At 35.6% G+C, this 26,942-nt stretch overlaps 1 protein-coding gene across 1 annotated transcript; it reads left to right on the forward strand.

Moving 5' to 3' along the window:
* The first annotated feature begins 5,243 nt into the window (after positions 1-5,243).
* On the forward strand, positions 5,244-26,752 carry LOC120290448 (receptor-like protein 15). The gene is made up of 11 exons (XM_039306717.1): positions 5,244-5,586; positions 7,196-7,330; positions 8,531-8,610; positions 8,712-9,096; positions 19,347-19,481; positions 20,686-21,252; positions 21,680-22,360; positions 22,550-22,610; positions 23,966-24,016; positions 24,123-24,209; positions 26,572-26,752. Exons 1-11 carry the CDS (start codon positions 5,244-5,246, stop codon positions 26,750-26,752), a joined length of 2,706 nt encoding a protein of 901 aa, XP_039162651.1.
* Positions 26,753-26,942: the final 190 nt, after the last annotated feature.

A 26,942-nucleotide genomic window follows, 5' to 3' on the forward strand; every position in this document is an offset into this window, starting at 1 on the left:
ATGTAGTATGGTCATTAGCAATTTTTACATGAAATGTAGAATAAACATGCTTTTTTTTTTTAATGAATAAAGTGATTCCTTTTGTCTTATGCATACTGAAAATTTAAGATATGAATGATATAAAGGGCAACTGAGAAAGAAACTCCATGAAGTAAATTGACCCCGTGGGTGTATATTTATAGCAATTTTATTATTTCTTTTGTGTATATTTATATTTTGACTCCTCAAGTATTATAAATTTTTAAAATTGACCCCGTGCGTGTCGGAATCACGTGTCGGAATTATGGACTCGCGTGTCGGAGTGTGTCGGAAAGAGTTGACACCACGTGTCGGATTTTTCAACACTCGTTGACCGCGTGTCGGGACGTGTCGGAGCGTGTCGGACACGTGTCGGAGTGTCGGACACGACACGAAGGCTTCCGGAGAGTGTCCGTGCTACATAGCTCCCTGTCCAACCCCCGCCCTGCACGTCACCCCCTCGCGGTCATTGTCGATTATTGAATTTCCACGAAGGACTTGTTTAGTTTTATTTCACAATGACTGAATTGGCTTATATTTTTATTTATAACTTGGGTGAAACTATCGTAACTTATTTTCTTGCCGATTTGCTAGTAATCGTTCTTTTATTATTTCATAATACTCATTTTATAATCTTCATATTTTTCTTCTAGAAAAGTTTTGAGTCAAGTCAACAGCGAATTGCTAGTACTGATGGGGAGCGAAAGCATGGGGTGCTTGGAAGAATAGAGAAGTGCGCCACTCGACGTTAAGGCCGTGGTCAACTGCCCGAGCAGGTCTTCTCTTCCATCATGGCGCCGTGGCAGCGGTGGCGACGGGACACGGCAACCACTATCATGATCTTTTGTCGATGAATTAGAACAAAAATAGCTTTAGCTCAGTAAGCAATAACGTATGAAAGCATCAACGCGTTTGCAATCTGTAGCTAGGCAAAGTTGACTTGAGGGGCACTTGTTTAAAAGTGGACCGAAATGTCTTTATCTCTTTTATTTTTTTACTCTATCCCAAAATTAGAAAATAAGAAAAAGAACTGCATAATTTCAGGCTAGCAAATTGAATTATCCAACTCAACAATGCGAGTGATAATTATGAATTAAATTGGCCACCTTGTTAGAGGATTAAATTGCACCGTGTTTATTAGGAGAGTAATGATATAACTTTTGAGTTCTACTTCTACCCCTATATTTATCCAAAAAAAGAAAAGAAAAGATAGAGAGAGAAAAGAATATCACGTTCCATCAAAGGATTATATATGTTTTTGTGGTGCTTTTTTTTTTGCCTTTTAATATTAGATTTTGAATTTTAACTCAATAAAAATAGGTCAGTTCCTAAATCCAAAATTTTGAAATCATCCAAACTGATACATCGATAAATCGATGATTCATGATTAATAAAATGTGCAATCACTAATTTAGCAAATGCATCCGGTACTTTAAGCTAGTAGTTCTCAATAGATACATCTATATCTATGTATAATATATCTACATCTATCCCATCATTATATCTACATGTGATGATAGGATTCTTAAACTTTCTATTTTCCAACCGCTGATTTATTTGTTCAACTCCTCATCATATCATTTCCCATTTGCCCACTCGCCACGTTATGTTGCTAATTTCTTTATGATTGACAAAGACCCAAACCAATAACATTTCCCTTTTTGATATAATTAATTCATTTAATAATAAAAGAAAAAAGGGTGAAAACGAGAAAGAAAATCAAAAGGGGCGGTGGCAATTGATTTCCTCAACGAGAGATCTCAGCAGCGGGTGACGTCACCCCCTCCTCCTATCTTGCTCCACCCCCCCGACTAATTTGTCTGCTCTATTTACGCTAGATTTGGTTGAGAAAAATCAATAAAATTATAGAACTATCTTTTGGCAATAATTTTAAATAAGCATAGTGATCACACCAACAGATAATGAATTGCACGCTACTAATAAGATGGCATCAATAAACTCTCGAAACTACTATGTAAAGTAATAATCATTTGAAAGGTTGGTTTTTGCCGATGAATCACTGTAAAAGGGAGGAAATCACCGGAGAGAACACGATTGTCTTTTGCGGGCTCTGCCATTTGTCTATCTCCTTAAGCCAGAGAGATGACCCTAGTTGAATATCCAAAGAAATGCCCATACAAGATGTTCATATGCTTTGTTCATATCTTTTCTGGCGAAAAACCATATAAACCACAGGCCATGAGCAAATATTTCATGAACTTAATATACATACATACATACATACATACATACATATATATATATATATATATATATATATATATATGTAATCGAATTTGAACCTTAGGTCCACTATTTTTAATGGTCCAAATTCAATTTAATGTATGTATATATATGCTCATATCATATTTTTTCATGATCCACGTAAAATCGTAAGTTCATTTAATAGTAGCTATGAGCAAATATTTCATGAAATTAATATATATATATACACACACAAAATCAAATCTGAAACTTCATTTTCATGGGGTCCTTTATTTTTAATGGTCGAGATTTAATTTAGTGTGAGTGTGTGTATGCTCATATCATAATTTCTCATGACCCACGTAAGACCGTAAGTTCATTTAATAGCCAATAAGATTGTTAGAAGGGTAGACTAGACAAGAATGCCCTGCTCAAGATCAAATCTGCCTTAAACAAACTGAATGAGTTTTCTTAAAAAGATTTTAATACTAGTAAGAAATCCGCATTGCACACGCTTAAAATTATATTTTTGACATCATTTTAAATACCGATAGTTAATTGATTTTGCATTCATTGATAGTTCAAATTAATTATAATATTAATGTTGTCTCAATAGCTCCATCAAATCGATTGAAATGATCATATTTATCCTTCAAAAAACCCAAATGATAGCTCATTTATTCAACATTCTTGACGAAACAACATGTCCTAAAAATTAATAGCATCAAATCTTGGTAATTTATCTAATCTTTTTTTTTTTTTTTTTTTTTTTTTGTGTGAAGGGAGATTTTTCTTTCATAACTTAGGGTAAAATCATGTAACTTATTTTCTGCTGAATTGCTCAAAATTGTTCTTTTATCATTTTATGCAACTCATTTTATAGTCTTCATCTTTCTCTTCTCTAGAAGTTCTTGGTCAAGTCAACGGCCACCATCCACAAGTTAGGTGGGATTGGCCGAGCAGACTTGACTTTGCCTATAGTGCGGCGGTGATAATCGCTCAAAATGGGATGACTCTGCGTACATATGTCATAACATTTTTAATTTTGCCAATATAATGCTAAATCTTCACACAAAATTTCAAAGTAATCATTCCGCTCAATTGCCGTCAACATTGCTTGCGAGGCTTCTAGTCATTACTGGCCATCTTACGTAATTATCGAAAATATTGAAAATATATTATTTCGTAGTATCTAGGGAGGAAAAACAGATAGAAAAAACTGTTGAACTAACATCATTAAGATGATTCCATCATGTTACTGAATTCGATCATTCGGGTTTCCTTGTTGAGAGTGCTTCCATTCTTAGAGCAGTGGTATTGAAGTTTCTTTTTTGTAATACTTACTTATGATCAAGTCTTAGAAAATCAATGAGTTTTTGCATGAGTTTTTCTTTGTAATTTTCTAAGGGCGCTTTTGATAACGTTTCTGTTTAAAAATTGTTTTAAGGAACAGAAATAGAAAAAAATTATTTTTGCTCCGGGGAATAATTTTTGAATAGAAGCAGGCGTTTGGTAAACTTGTTCCGAGAATAAAAAATGATCAAAAATACGTTTGGTAAATTTGTGTTTTTTTTTTTTTTTATTTTTTTTTTTTATTTTTTTTTTCTTATTTTTCTTCTTTTGGCCGGTTGTTGACCTCGGCCATGGCCGGCGACCGGCTGACGAGGGCTGGCGACCTCGCCCAGCCACGGCAAGGCTCGCTAGCCCCGGCGACGCTCAGCCTCGCCTTGGCTGGGCGAGCTCGGGCTCACCAGTTCGGCGAGCCCGAGCTCGCCTAGCCTTGCCCCGCACGGGCGAGGCTCGGCGGGGGCAAGGCTGGGCGAGCTCGGGCTCGCTGGATTTGGGCGAGCTCGAGCTCGAGCTCGCCCAGCCACCGATGAGGCTCGGCCTCACCGGGCCACCGCCAAGCCGGCGAGCCTCGCCGGTGGTAGGGCGAGCTTGGCCTCGTCGGGGCTACAACCCTACGTTGAGGTCGGCCCTCGAACAGCCGGTCGCCGGCCATGGGCGAGGCCGGCGATCGGCCAAAGAAAAAGAAAAAGAAAAAAAAAAAAAGAGAAGAAAAAGAGAGGAGAGAGAAAATTTGTTCTTAAAAATTGTTTCAGAAACAAGAAACATGTTTTTCTTGTTTCTCGTTTCTGTTCCAAATGTGTTCCTAGAACAAAAAAATAGATTTGGAACAAAAATACAAACAAACGCGTTTCTGTTCTTTTTTTGTTCTCTGGAACAAAAAAACATAAAATTTGTTCATAAAAAAAAAAAAAAAGAATGTTAACAAACACCCCCTAAATCGAATTTGAACCTTCAGATCCATGGGGTCCATTATCTTTAATGTTGTTAGAAGGATAGACTAGAGAAGAATGCCCTGTTCAATATCAAGTCCGCCTTAAACAACCCGAATAAGCTTGCTTAAAAATATTTTAACACTAGTAAGACATCCGCTTTGCACGAGCTTAAAATTATATTTTTTTACATCATTTTGAATACCGATAGTTAATTGATTTTGCATTCATTGATACTTCAACTTAATTATAATATTGATATTTCCATCAAATTGATTGAAATGGTCATAATCGTCCTTCAGCGAACCCAAACAGTTACTCATTTATTCGACATTTCTTGATAGAACGATCCCACGTCCCAAAGATTAGCAGCATCAAATCTTGGTAATTTATCTCATCTATTATTATTATTATTATTATTTTTTTTTGTGAAGGGAGATTTTTCTTTCATAACTTGGGGTGAAATCATGTAACTTATTTTCTGCTGAATTGCTCAAAATCGTTCTTTTATCATTTTATGCAACTCATTTTATAGTCTTCATCTTTCTCTTCTCTGGAAGTTATGGGTCAAGTCAACAACGGTCATCCCAGGTCAGGGGGGATTGGCCCCGGCAGACTTCACTTTGCCGATAGTCCCGCCGCGTTAATCTCTCAAAATGGGAAGACTCTGCGTATATAAATCAAGTATATGGTGAAGCAGAAGAAGCAGATGGCACAAAACACACCATAGGATATACAAACATGAAGCGTCTTATATGGTGTATGTGGTGGACATGGGCGTTGCTGGTGGTGATGGGGAGTGGAGGCATGGGGTGCCTGGAAGAAGAGAGGAATGCGCTGCTCGGCATCAAGGCCGCCTTCAACAGCCCGAACGGGTCTTCTCTTTCATCATGGAGTGACGACTACGGCAGCAACTGTTGTGGCTGGAAACGCGTGGTGTGCGACAACGCCACTTCGCGAGTGGCTCGCCTATATCTGAATAATACACGGCATCCAAACCTGGGAGCTTGGGTTATTAACGCCTCTTTATTCCTCCCTCTGGAGGAACTTCAAGTGTTGGATTTAAGTAAAAATCATCTCTCAGGTGAATCTCTCTCTCTCTCTCTCTCGCTCTCTCTCTGTTTTTTTCAAATATATTTCTAAGTAATAGTTTAATTACCGTTTTTGAATAATAGGAGATGTCATGCTAGAATGTTATAGACTGTAAAGTGGGTCAAGTGAATTAATGACAAACATTATTGCGCAAATGACGCAATTCTTAGGTTCCATTTGTCTCGCATAAAATGAATGAGGTAGAAAATATTTTTACTAAAAATGATTGCTTATATTCTCTAAAATAATTATCCTATGAATAATGTTTTCATTGCAGTGACAATTTATGTCTTTGTTTACATGGAATAAAGTAATATACTCATTAACTGTTACGTGTCATCAAATTTAATAATTTGATGATAAAATTTAACGGAAACTAACGGAAGCTAAATTTATTATGTATGTATAAGTTTGAGATTTTTAGTGGTAAAAAAATTAGTCTGGAGTAAATTTATCACAAGTGTACCAATTTGGGGATTTTTTATGATCAAAAAATTAGTTTGGATAAATTTATTATAAGTGTACTGGAGTTTTTCATGGTATTAATCCTTCGAATTAACAATAATCGTTACGTTTGAAACATGTCACTAGTTTGTTTCATTTTGCTGAGTTCTAAATGTAGACAATTTCTTTGTTGGAAGAATATTCCCATACTTGAGGAACGTGATAATTCCCCTCTGTGCATTGTTTAAAACTAAAAGTAATAAGATTTTGAAGTTTGGGAGTGGCAAACTTAACTATATCTTCAAGAATACAGGTGAAAACTTTTCTCTTTATTTATCTTTTAAAATTTAAACTCAAAAAAATAAAACTTTGGAGACGATAAATCATTAAACTATTGCTTATTGGTCGAATGTAGGTGAAGTCAAAAGTCACATGGCAAGCACGTAACGGAACATTCTCCGGGCAAAACAAACTATATCTTCAAGAATATATGAAGATTCATTTCTCCTTATTCGTGTTTTGAAATTTAAGCTCAACAGTAGATAGAAGTTTAGAAATGGAAAATTAATAAACAAATGCTTGTTGGTGGAATGTGGGTCGCATGACAAAATTATATAATGTATCGTGTCACGTGGTAACTATAGAGGTAAAGTCAACTCTTACGTGGGAGCACATGGGAGAATATTCTCTCACCTTTGCTAGATAATGTCTAATAGATATTGTTAGAGGTATAAGTTACTTGTTTATGAAATTGGTTTACAAAGTCATGTAATACAAGACTTTTTATTTTTATTTTTTTGCTTGGATATGTTGGACCAACTGGTTTCTCCTTATAATACAATTCTCCTCATAACAAGCATATGGTTATTCTCAATACTGGTTAGACATATGAATATTTGTAGATATTTAGTTAACTAAAATGCATTAATGGTTCTTTCCATAATCAGATCTAAACGGAACGCTGCACCTGAAGAAATTGAAGAGGCTATATCTATCTAACAATTTTCTACAACAAATCCCCGCGCTGTACAAGCAAACTTCAATGGAGGCCCAAAATTTATCTTCCAATCAGCTTGAAGGTATTATGTAAAATAGAAGACTATTCCTTGTTGATATGTAACCTTCAATTTTGAGAGCCTTTTATTTGTCAATCACAGGTCCAAATCTAGAGGTGCTGGATATTTTGGGTAACACTTTGGCTAATGATGCTCTCCTGGACATTGCGAGGATAACATCTCTTAAGGCCTTAGATATCAAATTTGGTGGATTGAGTGCTTCGACATTAATGGAAGGTACTCCTATGAAAATGCATTCATTTTTCACTATTGGTAACTAATGCCACGGTTTACAAGTAAAAGAATATAAAAAGAAAATAGAAAATCAACCGTTACCATATTAATAGAAAACATTATGTATTATTATAAAAAGTCTAGGGATAGGTGCACTACAAGTTTTAAAATTTGTCATGAAAATATTATTGAGTTTTAAAACTTTCAAAAGTGGAATTAACTCTTAAAACTTATGACAAAAGTACAATCGACTCCTAGAACTTTTAGAAAATTCACTCATTATGAAAATACAATGAAATCATAAAACTTTCAAATAGTTCAATCAATGGAAGGTTTTGATTGGACCAATTTGATAAGTTTGATGATTTAATTATACTTTTTGAAAGTTTTAAGGCTTGATTGCACTTTCGTAACAAGCTTTAAGATTTAATTGCACTTTTTAAAGGTTTTATGACTCAATAGTATATACACAACAAATTTTAAGACTTCCAATGCACTTATATCGAAAGTATATAGACCAAAAAAAAATCTTTAAAATATATCATAAATTAGTAATGATAAGTGCATAATTATGATGAGTCTTATAGTTAGAACATTCATCATTACATTTGAAAAAAAGAAACTCTTATATTTGATATCATTCCTGTCACTTCAAGTGGATAAGAACAAACTAAGTTGAATTAAGTATGGATAACAAATTGATAAAGCATTTCAGCTCTCGTTGAGAAATAAGTGGCATTAAAAGTTGGGATAGCCCGCATATAAAAAACAAGTTATGTAAAAATGGTCTAAACAAGATGATAACACATATTTTACATACAAATGAAATTAGCAAAGTAATAATAAACTATATATCAATACAAACGGTGTATTCAAGAAGAAAAAAATGATTTAAAATCGCTCTATTTAGCATGATAGTGCATGCAAATTTCATAAATGTGTATAATAGAGGATAATTAAAGAATTTATATAACATGATACTAGTGTCCACTTCAACAGGCTTGTGCGAATTAAGGAACCTTGAGGAGTTGCACATTGTTGGTAATGGGGTTTGGGGTCCTCTTCCGTCGTGCTCGTGCAATATGACCTCACTTCGTGCACTTGATGTTCGATATAACAATTTTAGCGGACCCATTCCTTCGTGTCTCGTCAATAATCTCAAGTCACTTGAATATATTGCCTTATCTGGAAATGCTTTTGAAGGCTCACTTTCGCTTGCTTCCCTAGCTGATAATTCTAACCTTGAGGTATTCCACCTCGTCGACAACCATTATCGTCTGGAAGTAAATACAGAAGACCCCGCTTGGTTTCCTACATTTCAATTGAAGGTATTTAGTTTATCGAACTGTGTGCTCAACAAAGATGCAAATGGCGTAATTCCTAGCTTTTGAAGGGACAACATGACTTGAGAGGTGTTCAGCTCAACCACAATGGAATGAGAGGAAATTTCCCGAATTGGCTACTAGACAACAATGTAAATCTGGATCGGTTGGAACTCATAGGCAATGAATTGTCGGGTACTTTTCATTTGCCTTCTAATTTGAGTCTTGCCAACATGGGGTTGTTTGATGTGTCTGCTAATACTTTTGAAGGAGAGCTTCCAACTTCGATTGGTTTTAACCTCCCGAATTTGGATTTTTTGAATTTTTCAAACAACTTACTAAGTGGTGGAATCCCTCCCTCAATGGGCAATATGCAACCTCTAGAATCATTGGACTTGTCGAATAACAGCTTCACTGGAGAGATACCGGAGACATTGACTAAAGATTGTACGTCACTTAATATTTTGAAATTGTCACACAACAATTTGCAGGGCCAAATGCTACCGAGGTATTCTAACTTAAGAAAATTGAGATGTTTGTATCTGGACAACAATTATTTTAGAGGGGACATATCGCCTGGTATCTTAAATAGCTCCTTTTTGGAGGTTTTGGATGTAAGTCATAATTTCCTATCCGGAACACTTCCTAATTGGATTGGAGATATTCAAAACTTGCAAGGGCTTATGTTGGCGAGTAACTTACTGGGAGGTCCTTTACCGTACAGCTTTTGCAACTTGACAGCACTCACTTTTCTAGACCTCTCAAGTAACAACCTTGGGCCGAATATACCTCCTTGCGCCAACGTTAGATTTATGCGGTGGTTGCATTTATCAAATGACACTCTTGTTGGGCATTTTCCTGAGTTTCTTTCTAAAGCTTCATCAATTGTCACATTGGACCTTAGACAAAACGCATTGTCAGGTGAGATCCCGAGGTGGATTGGTTCACTTCGGAACTTGAGGATTCTTCTACTGCGAGGAAATAATTTTGAAGGTTCAATTCCTCCAGATCTGTGCCTATTGAAAGATATGAGCATATTGGATCTCTCCAATAATAATCTTTATGGGAAAATTCATTCTTGTTTGAATGGTTTGCCATTTGGATACTTTAAGCCATACATAGGTGATATACTTTTACAAGAGTATTGGGAAACACGCGACAATAGGCTCCGTTTCAAATTGGCATATCAATATGTCTATCTAGAAATGGTACCAAATATAATTAGATTAGAAGAAGTAAACTTCATCACAAAGAGTAGGTTGGAATCTTATAAGGGCAACATCCTAAACCTCATGTCAGGAATGGATCTCTCACAGAACAATTTGACAGGCTTTATTCCTTCGGAGTTGGGCTACTTGAGGGAACTAAAAGCATTGAACCTGTCACACAACCATTTGATAGGATCGATCCTGGGAACGTTTTCCAATTTACAGAATGTAGAGAGTTTGGATCTATCTTATAACAACTTAACTGGTCCCATCCCTCCACAACTAACAAATCTCTGTGGCTTGTCAATTTTTATTGTGGCTCACAACAACTTGTCAGGCAGGACACCGGATTTTAAAAATCAATTTGGAACTTTTGATGAAGCAAGTTACAGAGGTAACCCTCTTCTTTGTGGACCACCATTAACAAGCTGTGATGGCTCAAATCGGGGAACGGCAACGCCACCATCTTTTAATCATACCGGGGAGGATGACTCCTGGAGTGAAGCCTTTTGGTGGAGTTTTGCGGGATCATACGTGGTGGCATTCCTTGGAGTGATTCTGTTTCTCTACCTAAACTTGTACTATCGGTACATGTTGTTCAACCTTGTTCGTAAGTTTATCCCATCATTTCCCCAGTAGAGATTGTCCTTTTGAGCATTTTGTGATGGAAAAATACGATGAAATAGTGGAGAACCTTGGTTTAATAGGATTGTAAGCATTTGAATCTCGATTATGCATTTTGAACACTCGATTCCTAGAGTGTTAGTATTGTATACATTGTTTTGCTAATTTGAATATAAGGAGATTTGATTTGGTTGAGAATTGAGAGAAAATAGTTTATTCACGACCAAAAAGGAATCCAACATTTACAACATTTTGTAAATGTTACGCAAGACAGTGAATTATCTGATGGTTGCGACTCGCAACATTAAACCAATCGGGTTATGGCGTCTCAAAAATCCCAATAGCATAAAGCATTGGATGCTGGGAATTGCTACAATTTAACAAAAAAGGCATGGATCGCAGGACCACTGTTCTACCGTGTGAGGCTTGAGCTCCACTTCTGTGCTGACTGCTTGACGAAGAATTAACTTAGTCGGGATAATTATCAAATCATTTTTAAACCTATTGTACATATGATAATCAAATCATAACATTTTCAATTTTGCCAATATAATGCTAAATCTTCACACAAAATCTCAAAGTAATCATTCCGCTCAATTGCCGTCAACATTGCTTGCGACGGCTTCTAGTCATTACTAGCCATCTTACGTAATATATCGAAAATATCGAAAATATATTATTTCGTAGTATCTAGGGAGCAAAAACAGATAGAAAAGCAATTAAATCATTAAAGAGAAAAAAATCATTTTTATCTATTCTAGTAATAGGCTATAGTGTGGAATGAAAACGAAAAAAATATAAATAACTAAAAAAAGGAGTAAAAGCATGCGACGATACCTATCTAATATGCCGTTGCTCCGGGATTAGGCCTCATCACTATCACCAACTTCCTGTGAATCAAGAAAAATAATGGCACCGTTCTTAGCCGGGAGTATAGGCCTAGCCTATGGTTGAGAACAGTGCCATAAGGCAAGCTAGTTCCGCAGTGGGTCTTTCACTCACCTTCACTTATCCCAAGCGTGGGTGGCTACTATACTAGCTTACTCGGCGGTAGCCAGTGCAAACAAACTTGCTTTGACGTGGAGCCTACCTTCGTCATTGTGAAGCCCCCTAATTCCTTGTCTATCTATCTTTCCGATAGAGAGGGAATATAGAAGACAGCACGGGATCTCCCACCCCTAGACGAATCTCCCACCTATTTCCTCCTTGAGCCTCTTAAGGACCTGCTCAGGTCCATATCACCAACTTTTTGTGAATCAAGAAAAATAATCGTGGTCTGCGAATGTGAATGATGATGATCCAAGAGTTGTGACTTTCGAGAGAAGAATCGACGTTGATTGTTGCGATTATGCTCATCAGGGTAGGAGGGACAGTCTTTCCCTTGATGGTTCTGTCTTTGCCTGAAATAATTTTGTATCTTGTGTCTATGAAATGCAAACAGTTGATGAATCCTCTAGAAAATATCTCATCGTTCAAACAAAAGGAATAAAATAAAATAAAATCTCATGCTGTTCGTTTTACAATATTTCAACGGGACTTATATTTATATAATTTCCCTTCCCTTATTTGTTTGATTAGGTCGGAGTCTTTCATGTGTGCGAGGTTATTGCATGGGTATATTGATATATTAAATGACGCAAGGGATTCCGATCGACTTTAATAAGTGAACCGGATTTGACATTTCCACGTTATCTGGCACACAAAATGTCGGTATAATTAGTATCATCTCGAGGGCAGAAATTGTAATTGACTCAAAGGTGAATGCCTCTTCGTGAGTAACAATTAACGTATACTATTGATGCAACTATGAATCTACTTTTAACATGTGAGGCAAGGCTTGTTCTCCTACTTAGATAACGGATCATTTCTTTTTCTTTTCTTTTTTCGATGGTATAATATAATTTCCCTTTATTAATTTCCTCTATCTAGATCTAGTGTGTCTCTCTACTTGTGCTTTTGTTCCAAGTGGAATAATGGGATTAAATCCATCTGGTTAACTATTAACATAAATTAAGCTTTGTTTTCTTTCTCTTTTCATAAATATTTATAGATAGAGTTCTTATTGTTTATTTTTATCAATAATTTATTTGCATAATTAATAATTCAAATATTTTGCAACAAAATGATTTAAATTATTTTTTTAAATACCATTTGTTCATGCATACATTACGCGTACTTGGGTGATAAATAGAAAGGAATAGATCCTCCTCGGAGAAAAGAAGCCCTTGTATAGCATGGTATCATTCTCTAGAATTAATCATTTTCTCGAGAAAGTACTTTGCAATTTCCAAGCCATCTTTGAGCTAGATTGGATTTCTCTTATCTCCAAAAACATCAAACTCTCCATCTCATTTCACTAACTTCGTGGGTTCTTGAATATCAATCTTTAGGTTGACTTTCTCATCGCTGAACTGGTTTAATAGGTGCGGATGTTATTATTTGCTTGGAAGTAATGCTCTGCTGCCCTAAGAACACATATACTATGTGATGGCGTGTGCTCTCATTGCCTTAAGAACATGTGTTAGACTGTCATGCTATCTAATAGTCTAGAATGCAAAAGTCACAGTGTAGCCATATATAGTATGGTCATTAGCAATTTTTACATGAAATGTAGAATAAACATGCTTTCTTTTTTTATTATTTTTAATGAATAAAGTGATTCCTTTTGTCTTATGCATACTGAAAATTTAAGATATGAATGATATAAAGTGCAACTGAGAAAGAAACTCCATGAAATTTTGCAAAGACGGAGAAACCGCTTAGACCGAGCACTAGCTCTATACAGACAGAACGCTAAATCTTTGCTTAAAAGTTACCTAATTTGTTTTCTTTTCTGGCCCAATAGGGCACTAGCTCTATACGTGACGACCGGGGTGTGACCGCGTGAATGCTTGACTAAAGCCTCCTCCCTTCGGCCCGGATTTTGCTGCTTTTTATGCTCTTATTACTTTTTACTCTAAATCTTTGCTAATGATATGGTCATTATGAGCGGGTGCTGGATTTTCTCCGCTGTGTCCACTTTTGACCTCCTTTTTTTACCCAGAATTCCCCGATTCCCGGCTTTTCCCTTCGGTTCCTCTGTGCGTTTTCACACTGCTAATTTCCTTCATTCACGCGTCGGAATGGCGTGTGGAAAGTGGCCTCAAGTCGACCATTACGATCCCCCGGAGGGAGCGGTAACTCATAAGGACTTAGAATTCCCGTTTAAATTCGCCACGGAAAATTCAGAGTCCGGTCGGGTCGTGTAACTGGGCGGTTCACAAGAATTCGCGGGATCTGCTATTTTAAATGCAAAAGAGTGCCATAGACATCGAAAATGAAGGATTACAAATGTACTTTTATTAGGGGTCAAATTATCTGTGAATATGATAGCTGAATTTCATGAAAATGCAGATACGACTTTTGGGTAAAGATTTGGGTGTCAACGGTAATTTCCCTTAAAAGTTGGTAAGTTACTATTTCTCTTTAAATCGTCTCTTTGTTGAATTTCTTTCTTGTCAGTCTAATGATGCATACTGCATATGAAATTGGTCTTATGAATTAATTAGTGTAGGTAAAATTCTCAATTGAGTCAAGACTTATGCAAAGAAAATAAGGAGCATTACTTCCGAGAGGTTTTCCTTGCAATTCATTTCTAGAAGCAAAAAAGAAAATTACTATACATAAGAAAACTGAACATTTATATATATATATTAAGATGATGGAGTAATATAGGTGTCCACGGTAATTTTTTTTTTTTTGACTCTCAACTACTTTGGATTCTGTCTTCGTTTTCGTTTCCTTTAGTTTTTCTCTCTTCGTTTTTCAACCGCATCCTCACCATAACGCGTCTTTTCTCTTTTGTCCCCTGGCTCTCCCCTTTTCTTTCGCACAACTCTCTCTTCTTTTCTTGCTTTTTTTTTTTCCTTAATCTCTCCCCAAACCCTTAAAGAAGAACACTAATTGGTGTTTAGTTTTCCAAAGTGTAGCATTATTGAGCACCATCATCGACCTATCAAGTTCGCTAAACTCAGTCACGTCGACAGACTCCCAAAACTACAATGTAAAGCAGTAATCATTGTGTTTTGCGGGCTTTGCCATTTGTCTATCTCCTTAAGCCAAAGAGATAACACTAGTTGAATCCAGAGAAATGCCCATACAAAATGTTCAAATCTTTTCTAGCCAAAAAACCATATAAACCACAGGCCATGAGCAAATATTTCATGAACTTAATATATATACTAAATCGAGTCTCCTTCAAATCCATGGTGTCCCTTATCTTTAATGATCCAGATTCAATTTATCATGTGGGTGTGTGTATATGCTCACATCATAATTTCTCATGACCCACGTAAGACCGTAAATTTATTTAATAGTGGCCATGAGCAAATATTTCATGAACTTAATATATATACTAAATCAAATTTGAACCTTCAGTTCCATGGGGTCCATTATCTTTAATGGTCCAAATTCAATTTAGCGTGTTTATATCTATGACCCACGGAAGACTACAAGTTCATTTAATAGCTAATAATGTTGTTAGAAGGATAGACTAGAGAAGAATGCCCTGTTCAATATCAAGTCCGCCTTAAATAACCTGAATAAGTTTGCTTTAAAAGATTTTAACACTAGTAAGACATCTGCTTTGCATGAGCTTAAAATTATATTTTTTACATCATTTTAAATACCAAGAGTTAATTGATTTGCATTCATTGATACTTCAAATTAATTATAGTATTGATATTGTCTCAATTGCTCCATCAAATCGATTGAAAATGTCATATCCGTCCTTCAACGAACCCAAACATTTACTCATTTATTCGACATTTCTTAATAGAACAACCCACGTCCTAAAAATTAGTAGCATCAAATCTTGGTAATTTATCTCATCTATTTTTTTTTTTTTTGTGAAGGAGATTTTTCTTTCATAACTTGGGGTGAAATTATGAAACTTATTTTCTGCTGAATTGCTCAAAATCGTTCTTTTATCATTTTATGCAACTCATTTTATAGTCTTCATCTTTCTCTTCTCTAGAAGTTATGGGTCAAGTCAACAATGTTCATCGCAGGTTAGGGGGGATTGGCCCCAGTAGACTTCACTTTGCCGATAGTCCGGCCGTGTTGATCGCTCAAAAATGGGAAGACTCTGGGTATATAAATCAAGTATATGGTGAAGCAGAAGAAGCAGATTGCACAAAACACGCCATAGGATATACAAACATGAAGTGTCTTATATGGTGTATGTGGTGGACTTGGGCGTTGCTGATGTTAATGGGGAGTGGAGGCATGGGGTGCCTGGAAGAAGAGAGGAAAGCGCTGCTCAGTATCAAGGCCGCCTTCAACAGCCCAAGCGGGTCTTCTCTTTCATCATGGCGTGACGACAACGGCAGCAACTGTTGTCGCTGGGAAGGCGTGGTGTGCGACAACACCCCTTCGCGAGTGGCTTGCCTATATCTGAATAATACACGGGATCTGAACCTGGGAGCTTGGGTTATTAACGCCTCTTTATTCCTTCCGCTGGAGTAACTTCAAGTGTTGGATTTAAGTGAAAATTATCTCTCAGGCGAATCTCTCTCTCTCTCTCTCTCTCTCTCTGTTTTTTTTTCAAATATATTTCCAAGTACTAGTTTATTTACCGTTTTTGAATAATAGGAGATGTCGTGCTAGAATGTTATAGACTATAAAGTGGGTCAAGTGAATTAATGACAAAACATGATTGCACAATGACGCAATTTTAGGTTCCATTTGTCTCGCATAAAATGAATGATGTAGAAAATATTTTTACTAAAAATGATCGCTCATATTTTCTAAAATAATTATCCTATGAATAATGTTTTCATTATTTGTGACAATTTATGTCTTTGTTTATTCATTTCTTAATATACAAACGATTACTTTTCAAAAATTTTTTCCAAATTAATCATTATTCATGCAAATGTGTATGAGGGCTTCGCAGCCATGGGTGAGGTGAGGGCTCGCCTAGTGATTGGTGAGCTTCGACGACCCTCACTAGCCACTGCTTGCTAGCCATAATGGGTAAAGGAAGGAAAAGCCCTAAAAAAAAGGAAAAAGAAAAAGAAAAAGGAAAAGAAAAAATTAACAAAAATATTAAAAAATTATAAATTTTTGTTCATATCAACGCCAACTATGCCACATAGGGTAGTCGATGTCTATGATAGTGATTGTTAGCCAAAATCAGTACAAATACAACATGTTTTTGACTCAATTGATAAGAAAAAGATTCAAGACTAAATATGTATAATTGTAATAGATTTATGACACTTTTTTTTTTTGTAATTTTCCCAAAAATTGTATCAAAGTAATGGGGCTCAAAGCTTGTAATAAAAGCTCCCATCTGTGGCCTTTATGTTTGTTAGTTAAATTAATGTATGGGCTAAATACCATAACTCATTATCAATTACTTAAAATTTTACTTGAATTTAGAGATAAAATGAGAAAAAAGAAAAGAAAGGAAGATGTAGCACAACAACTAATGCTCATGATATTTGTCTTTAAGTTTTAAACTTTAGTACACACACATATATATAAACACACGCGCTACAACTATGAATTGTCTTGTAACTTTGAAGTGACAGGATTACTGTATTTTGTTTAATGTCCTCATAGTCAACATAAAAAAAAAAATTAGAATAATTTATAATTTACTAGAAATTTTTTTGCATTTTTGGTTCAATAAACTGAACTACTAGAATAAAATGATTAGCGCTGGTTTATTTAGTAAACAAATGTGCAAAAGTATGTTCCATTTTATTTATTTAGAAATTAAGTCAAATCATAGAATTCTCTCTTCATCACTCAACTATTTGAAATCTACCTAAATTGTGATTTGAAATCTGCGGCCAAATGATCCTAGTCAAGCGGGATTGTGAAATTGATCCATGCATTGTGCGGATCAATCCTAATCGGGCATGATCAGTCCCTACACCATGCGTATCAATCATGGAACAAATTTGAGGGCCTCAATTTTGATCCATGCAACCATCGTGGATCAATCCATTTATTTTATTCTAATTAATGTCTTTGCAAAAATTTTGGAGTCAAGCTAAGTAAATTTATAGATCAAATCGTTCAAACTATCATTACAAATTCTAAATAAATGTAAGTATGTTATGTTCTAAATGAAGTCGTGATTTTTAACTATTTACAATTTTAACAACATAATGCAAGTTCAGAAGTTTTATTGTAATATTGAAGTAAAAGGATTTTATATTCTGCTTAATTTCCTTATGATTGAAAATAAGAAATTTATTAACTAAATTGCAATACTTATACAAAATGGGGTTAATATCTTGAAAAATCCCAAATTAGTACACATATAACAAATTTACCATGGACTTTTTTTTTTTAATCACAAAAAGCTTTAAATTGGTACACCTATAATAAATTTTGCCTCAAACTAATTTTTTTACCATTAAAAATCTCAAACTAGTACACATGTGATAAATTTATCAAAAATTAATTGTTTGACCGTCAAAAACTCTAAACTTGTATATTTATGATAAATATACTACCCGTTAAATTAAATTAATACTATGAAAAACCACAAAATTGATATACCTGTGACATGGGATAAAGTAATACACTCGTTAACTGTTACGTGTTATCAAATTTAATAATTTGACGGTAAAATTTAACAGAAACTAACATATGGTAAATTTATCACATATGTATAAGTTTGGGATTTTTAGTGGTAAAAAAATTAGTCTGAAGTAAATTTATCACAAGTGTATCAATTTGGAGATTTTTTATGATTAAAAAATTAATTTGAGATAAATTTATTATAAGTGTACTAGTGTTTTTCGTGGTATTAATCATTCAAATTAACAATAATCGTTATGTATGAAACATATCACTAGTTTGTTGCATTTTGCTGAGTTCTAAATGTAGACAACTTCTTTGTGGGAAGAATATTCTCATATTGGAGGAACATGATAATTCCTCTTTATGCATTGTTAGAAACTAAAAGTAATAAGATTTTGAAGTTTGGGATTAGCAAACTTAACTATATCTTTAAGAATATAGGTGAAAATTTTTCTCTTTATTTATCTTTAAACTTTAAACTAAAAAAGATAGAAGTTTGGAGACAATAAATCATTAAACTAATGCTTATTGATCGAATGTGGGTGAAGTCAAAAGTCACATGGCAAGCACGTAACGGAACATTCTCCAGGCAAAATAAACTATATCTTCAAGAATATATGAAGATTCTTTTCTCCTTATTCATGTTTTGAAATTTAAGCTCAACAGTAGATAGAAGTTTAGAAATGGAAAATTAATAAACAAATGCTTGTTGGTGGAACGTGGGTCACATGACAAAATCATGTCATGTATCGTGTCACATGTTAATTATAGAGGTAAAGTCAACTTTTACATGGGAGCACATGGGAGAATATTCTCTCACCTTTGCTAGATAATGTCTAATAGATATTGTTAGAGGTATAAGTTAGTTGTTTATGAAATTGGTTTACAAAGTCATGTAACACGAGGCTTTTTATTTTTATTTTTTATGCTTGGATATGTTGGACCAACCGGTTTCTACTTATAAAACAATTCTCCTCATGACAAGCATATGGTTATTCGCAATACTGGTTAGAAATATGAATATTTTTAGATAATAAATTAACTGAAATGCATTTATGGATCTTTCTATAATCATATTTAAACGGAACGCTGCACCTGAAGAAATTGAAGAGGCTATATCTATCTTACAATTATCTACAACGAATCCCCGCGCTATACAAGCAAACTTCAATGGAGGCCCAAAATTTATCTTCCAATCAGCTTGAAGGTATATGTAAAATAGAAGACTATGCCTTGTTGATATGTAACCTTCAATTTTGAGAACCTTTTATTTGTCAATCATAGGTCCAAATCTAGAGGTTTTGGATCTTTTGGATAACAATTTGGCCAATGATGCCCTCTCAGACATTGCAAGGATGACATCTGTTATGGCCTTAGACATTGGATTTGGTGGATTGAGTGCTTCAAAGTTATTGGAAGGTACTCCTATTAAAATGCATTCATTTCTCACAATTGGTAACTAATGCCACGGTTTACAAGTAAATGAATATCAAAAAAATAGAAAAGCAACTATTACTATATTAATAGAAAACATTATCTATTATTATAAAAAGTCTAGGGATAAGTGCACTACTAGTTTTAAAGTTTTTCATGAAAGTACCATTGAGTTCTAAAACTTTCAAAAAGTTGAATTAACTCTTAAAACTTCATCAAAAAGTACAATCGACTCCTAGAACTTTTAAAAAAAATTCACTCATTATGAAAATGCAATCAAATCATAAAACTTTGAAATAGTACAATCAATGGAAGGATTTGATTGGACCAATTTGATAAGTTTCAAGATTTAATTATACTTTTTGAAAGTTTTAAGACTTGATTGCACTTTCGTAACAAGATTTAAGATTTAATTACACTCTTTAAAAGTTTTATGACTCAATTGCATATTCATAACAAATTTTAAGACTTCCACTGCACTTATTTCAAAAGTCTATAGAAGAAAAAATATATATCTTTAAAATATATCATAAATTAGTAATGACAAGTGCATAATTATGATGAGTCTTATAGTTAGAACATTCATCATTACATTTGAAATAAAGAAACTCTTATATTTGATATCATTCCTATCACTTCCAGTGGATAAGAACAAACTAAGTTGAATTAAGTATGGATAACAATTTGATAAAGCATTTTAGCTCTCATTAAGAAATAAATGGTATTAAAAGATGGGATAGCCCACATATAAGAAACAAGTTATGTAAAAATGGTCTAAACAAGATGATAACACATATTTCACATACAGATGAAATTAGCAAAGTCATAATAAACTATATATCAATACAAATGGTGTATTCAAGAAGAAAAAAATGATTTCAAATCGCTCTTTTTAGCATGATAACGTATGCAGATTTCATAAATGTGTATAATTGAGGATAATTAAAGAACTTATATAACATGATACTAGTGTCCACTTCAACAGGCTTGTGCGAATTAAGGAACCTTGAGGAGTTGCACATTGATGGTAATGGGGTTTGGGGTCATCTTCCTTTGTGCTCATGCAATATGACCTCACTTCGTGCACTTGATGTTCAATATAACAATTTTAGCGCGGCCATTCCTTCGTGTCTCCTCAATAATCTCAAGTCACTTGAATATATTGCCTTATTTGGAAATGCTTTTGAAGGCTCACATTCGCTTGCTTCCCTGGCTAATAATTCTAACCTTGAGGTATTCCACCTCTTCGATAACTGTTATCCTCTGGAAGTAAATACAGAAGACCACACTTGGTTTCCTTCATTCCAACTGAAGGTATTTAGTTTATCGAACTGTGTGCTCAATAAAGACGCAAATGGCGTAATTCCTAGCTTTCTGAAGGGACAATATGACTTGAGAGGTGTTCAACTCAACCACAATGGAATGAAAGGAAATTTCCCGAACTGGCTACTAAACAACAATGTAAATTTGGAACGGTTGGAACTCACAGGCAATGAATTGTCGGGTGCTTTTCATTTGCCTTCTAATTTGAGTCTTGCCAACATGTGGTTGTTTGATGTGTCTGCTAATATTATTAAAGGAGAGCTTCCATCTTCGATTAGTTCTATCCTCCCGAATTTGCAATTTTTGAACTTTTCAAACAACTTACTAAGAGGTGGAATCCCTCCCTCGATGGGCAATATGCAACTTCTACTATCATTGGACTTGTCGAATAATGGCTTCACAGGAGAGATACCAGAGACACTAGCTAAAGATTGTATGTCACTTAATACTTTGAAATTGTCACGTAACAATTTGCAAGGCCAAATGCTACCGGTATTCCAACTTGAGAAACTTGAGATCTTTGTAGCTGGACAACAATTGTTTTAGCGGGGACATATCACCTAGCATATTGAATAGCTCCCGCTTGATGGTTTTGGACGTAAGTCATAATTTCCTATCTGGAACACTTCCTAATTGGATTGGAGATATTCAACACTTGCAAGGCCTTATGTTGGCAAGTAACTTACTGGGAGGTCCTTTACCGTATAGCTTTTGCAACTTGAAATATCTCAATTATCTAGACCTTTCAAGTAACAACCTTGGGCCAAATATACCTCCTTGTGCCGACTTTACATTTATGAGGTTCTTGCATTTATCAAATGACACTTTTGTTGGGCATTTTCTTGAGTTTCTTTCTGAAGCTTCATCAATTGTCACATTGGATCTTCGACAAAATGCATTGTCAGGTGAGATCCCCAAGTGGATTGGTTCACTTCGGAACTTGAGGGTTCTTCTCTTGCAAGGAGATAATTTTGAAGGTTCAATTCCTCCAAATCTATGCTTGTTGAAAAAGATAAGCATACCGGATCTCTCCAATAATAATCTTTATGGGAAAATTCCTTCTTGTTTGAACAGTTTGCCATTTGGATATTTTAAGTTACCTCCATTCTTAGGTGATATGGTTTGGATAGAGTATTGGGAACCACGCGACAATAGGGCCGGATTCCAATTGATGTATCGGTATCAGTATAGAGAAATGGTACTGAGTACTAATATACATAGATTAGAAGAAGTAAACTTCATCACAAAGAGTAGGTTGGAATCTTCTAAGGGCAACATCCTAAACCTCATGTCAGGAATGGATCTCTCGCAGAACAATTTGATAGGCTTTACTCCTCTAGAGTTGGGCTACTTGAGGGAACTTCGAGCATTGAACCTATCACACAACCATTTGATAGGATCGATCCCAGGAACGTTTTCCAATTTACAGAATGTAGAGAGTTTGGATCTATCTTATAACAGCTTAACTGGTCCCATCCCTCCACAACTAACAAATCTCTATGCCTTGTCGATTTTTAGTGTGGCTCACAACAACTTGTCAGGTAGGACACCAGATCGAAAAAATCAATTTGGAACTTTTGAGGAAGCAAGTTATAGAGGTAACCCTCTTCTTTGTGGACCACCATTAACAAGCTATGATGGCTCAAATCAAGGATTGGGGACACCACCATCTTTTAATCATACCAAGGAGGATGACTCCTGGAGTGAAGCCTTTTTGTGGAGTTTTGCAGGATCATACGTGGTGGCATTCCTTGGTGTGAATTTGTTTCTCTACCTAAACTTGTACTATCGGTACATGTTGTTCAACCTTGTTCGTAAGTTTATCCCATCATTTCCCAAGTAGAGATTGTCCTTTTGAGCATTTTGTGATGGAAAAATACAATGAAATAGTGGAGAACTTTGGTTTAATAGGATTGTAAGCATTTGAATCTTGATTATGCATTTTGAACGCTCGATTCCTAGAGTGTTAGTATTGTATCCATTGTTTTGCTAATTTGAATATCAGGAGATTTGATTTGGTTGAGAATTGAGAGAAAATAGTTTATTCATGACCAAAAAAGAATCCAATGTTTACAACATTTTGTAAATGTTACACAAGACAGTGAATTATCTTATGGTTGCGACTAGCAACATCAAACCAATCGAGTTATAGCAGCTCAAAAATCCCAATAACATAAAGCATTGGATGTTGGGAATTGCTACAATTCAACAAAAAAGGCATGGACTACAGGACCATTGTTCTGTTGTTTAAGGCTTGAGCTCCACTTCTATGCTCACTGCTTGATGAAGAATTAACTTAGTTGGATAATTATCAAATCATTTTTAAACCTATAGTACATATGATAATCAAATCATAAATTTTTCATTTTTGCCAATAGAATGCTAAATCTTTACACAAAATTTCAAATTAATCATTCCTCTCAATTGCTATCAAAATTGCTTATGTGGCGTCTAGTCATTACTGGCCATCTTACGTAATATACCAATATAGACAACTTTGCTTGAAATGACATCTTATGCGGATTGTTGTGTCAATAATTTCTGGTGATAACCAACCAAAAGAAGTACATTGAAATTTCAACCTATCTAATAAATATGTTACTCCCGTGTCATGTTTAATGAGGATATGTAAGACATGGTATACAAATACAATATCATGCAAAATCAAATTCCTTGATATATACATATAGAGGCATATGAATATCTTATATAGATGGAACTCCATAGAACAAAATTTATTTGACATTGACTGAGAGATGCTAGATGGTGGAACTCTAAAAAAAAAAATTGATAGTATAACATGAGAGACAATATCTTTTGTTTGCCAAGAGCCATTGGCTCGGAGGTTCAATGTTAATCACATAAAAGATATTCAACATATACTTATTCTAGAAATATAATAATTAGGAATGATGCCACCAAAAACTCCAAATTGGTATACTCATGTCACATGTACCCAAAACTAATTTTTGTTTAATAAAAAATACCAAACTAGTACTCACATACCATATATACATTTGTCAAGGTAGACTGAACCATTTAGAAGAAACATAGCACATAATGTCGAGCTATACATATACAGGTACTGAAGCAAGCAATGGCACAATGTGAGTGTTCAACATGAAAACATGGAGTTTCTTTGCCAGTGTTGTGCATGTGGAGTTCAGCGGTGCTGATATTGGTGATTGCAGAATGATGTGAGTCTCGTCGAGTTAAAACTCCTTGGCAACAACTTGTCGGATGCTTTTGATTTGCCCTCCCAATCAAATCTTGTCCATATGTTCTGGTTTGATGCGTTTGTAGACATGATCCAAGGACCATCTCCATCTCATATCGGTTCCATACTTCCAAATGTGCAATACTTGAACCTGTCAAAGAACTAGATAGGAGGTAAGATCCCTCTATCAATAGGTGATATGAAATTGTTGGCGACCTTGGACTCGTTGAATAGTGGATTCACAAGGGAGATGCCAAAGTCACTGGCCACAGGTCGTGTCTCACAGTCTATATCGAAACTGTTAGGCAACAACTTGCGTGGTCAAATGCTACCAAGAATTACTAACTTGACAAGGTTGAAATATTTGTATCTGGTCAACATCAATTTCGTGGGGGATACATCAACTGGCATATTAGATAGCTTATAAACGATAATTTCTTGTCCAGACCAAGGCTCAACTCGGCTTATCATCTCTCCATGATGGTAGTCTTACAAGTGCTTTTTTGGATGAGCTAGAAGAAGTGACCTTCATGTCATTGAGTAGATTGGAATCTTATAAGGGAAACTTTATGGAATATCTGTTTGGAAAGGATCTCTTGCACTATAATTTGATGGGCTCTATCCTCGGTTATTTGAATGATATATATGTTTTAAATCTATTGTATAACCATCTGACGAGACCGATTCCGGAAACGCTTTACAATTTAAGTAATATAGAGGTTGGATCTTTCTCACAACGAGTTAACCGGTCCGATTCCTTTGCAACCAACAGAGCTATACACTTCCACTCTTTAGCTTTGCTCACAACAAATTGTCAGGCAAGACATCTGACACAAAGAACCAATTCGACTTTCGATGAAGAAATTTACAAAGGTAAACTGCAAACAAAAGCAGAGATGATGAGTCCTGGAAATTGCCTTCCTGTGGAGTTTCGCAGGATCGTACGTGGCAGCAGTTGTTGGGGTCGTCGTTTTTCTCTACTTGAACTCCTACTATCTCAACTCAATGTTTAGTTTTCTTTGCAAGGATATCCCATTGTTTCCATAGCAGACGGTGCTTGTAAGAATTCAAACATCTCAAGTCTCTGCTATGCATGTTGAATCCTTAGATCGTGATATTTTCTGTATTTTCCTATAAATTTGGATAGATCCCAGTGGTCACATATACAACAACCATGGCTGTGACTTGTTATCACAGATTGGCAAGTGCTTCTCTGATTTTCCTTGAATTTTTCTAAGGACTCTTTACACTCAGTTACAATTGATCGCCATAAAACAATTTTACAATGTGTTACGACATTTTTGCTCTCAACTTCGATGACCCATCGCAAAGTGACACCCAGGTAACATTGAAGTAGCTGATTTTCTGAAGCCAGAACGGCCCGTCGACTGACTTTGGCCAAATACGAATCTGATTCTTCTTTGAGAGTGAGCAGCATACCTGCCAGGATGAAGCGACCTTATTTCTTCTTCTGTCATCTGATTTAAGTTCACAAAAGAATTTGTACCCTGAAGACTACATTGTGCTAGATGCGTCTGTAGGCTTCAAAAGAGAGCGTCTTATTTTCATAAGTCCAATGAAACGTCGTCGCCACGGGACTCGATCAAGTTCCTGCACTAGTAGTCAGAATTTATCTTCATATCATAATTCATAGAAATTGGTTTAATCCTGTCTGTCGAGGGGAGAGAGTAGGCCAAAAATGGTATTAATGAATGGGGAGAGCACTGACTCTTGGCTATGTAGCTTGCTTGAGCTGATACATGCAGATTCAATTTTGACAACCAGCGAGCTACTCTTCACTCCAAAAGCCATTTACACGCTGGAATTTCATTCGGAAAATCTTAGCAACAAACAACTTTCCGAGCACTGTGCAATAGTTTATTATAGTGTCCGCTATTTGCGAACTTTTTTCTTAACATTGACAGTGCTGCTCGTGTGGAGAAACGATTATTCATCGATGGTGGACTGAACTTGTGATGTATTATTACCAGCAATACAGAGAGAGAGAGAGAGAGAGAGAGGTTATCTTAATCACATAGATGTCCCTGCACAGATTTCCCTGGCTATCCGTCTTAGTTTTGTCCTTGCTGTTTAAGCAAGACTGTCTACCTGCAATGAAAATGGCGAACACAACCCTCGCATATTTCTAAGAAACCAATCTTCTGAATTTAATTCGATATGCCTGCACTTAGCGTCACGAACTCGAGTTATTCATCTGCTGCACCTGCTGCTCTGATACGGCACCAGAAGAAGATGAAGGTTTTAAATGGCAGTTTTGATTGCCGGTTGCAAGAAAGGTCAACCAACGAAAATGGCCTGTAGCTCGGCACGGTAACCAGCCATAAACATCACAATACTACATTGACTTGTTCGTACTAAAAGTGCCATTCGGCAGTCCCAGACACACCAGGAGCGCAATCAAATGCCTGCTCGTGATCACACACAGAACTGAAAAAAATAAAAATAAAAACAACCCACAAATCATGAAAAAAGATATTATGCTGAATGTTTAAATGCCCTGCTTCATCATGGAAGGGTTCATGTAGAGTTTGAGCTAGTCGTTTCAGTCACTCACGATAAAAACCAGGAAAAACTTGTTTTTACTCAGTGTGATGCTGCTGAGATCGAGCCCTTGTTCAATCCTGTAACCTGTGTGGATGCTTTGCTGCTCTTTGGATCCCTAACGACCATTAACGGAGTGCTGGCATCCGGCTAGTGGCGAAGTAAGTTGTTCGTTTATTCGAACTAATCTATTCTGATGGACCAATGCTTCAATTTATGAGCAGGGGCCAGCCTGCTTCCCAAATCGTACAGATCAGTCAGACTAATCCTACCTTCTGTCGTCAGACCAATCCTCTGCTGAATATCAAGATGGGAGGATGATATCGAAATACCCTAACGAATTC

The sequence above is a fragment of the Eucalyptus grandis genome, chromosome 2 (assembly GCF_016545825.1).
Source record: "Eucalyptus grandis isolate ANBG69807.140 chromosome 2, ASM1654582v1, whole genome shotgun sequence".
In the NCBI taxonomy this organism is placed as follows: Eukaryota; Viridiplantae; Streptophyta; class Magnoliopsida; order Myrtales; family Myrtaceae; genus Eucalyptus; species Eucalyptus grandis.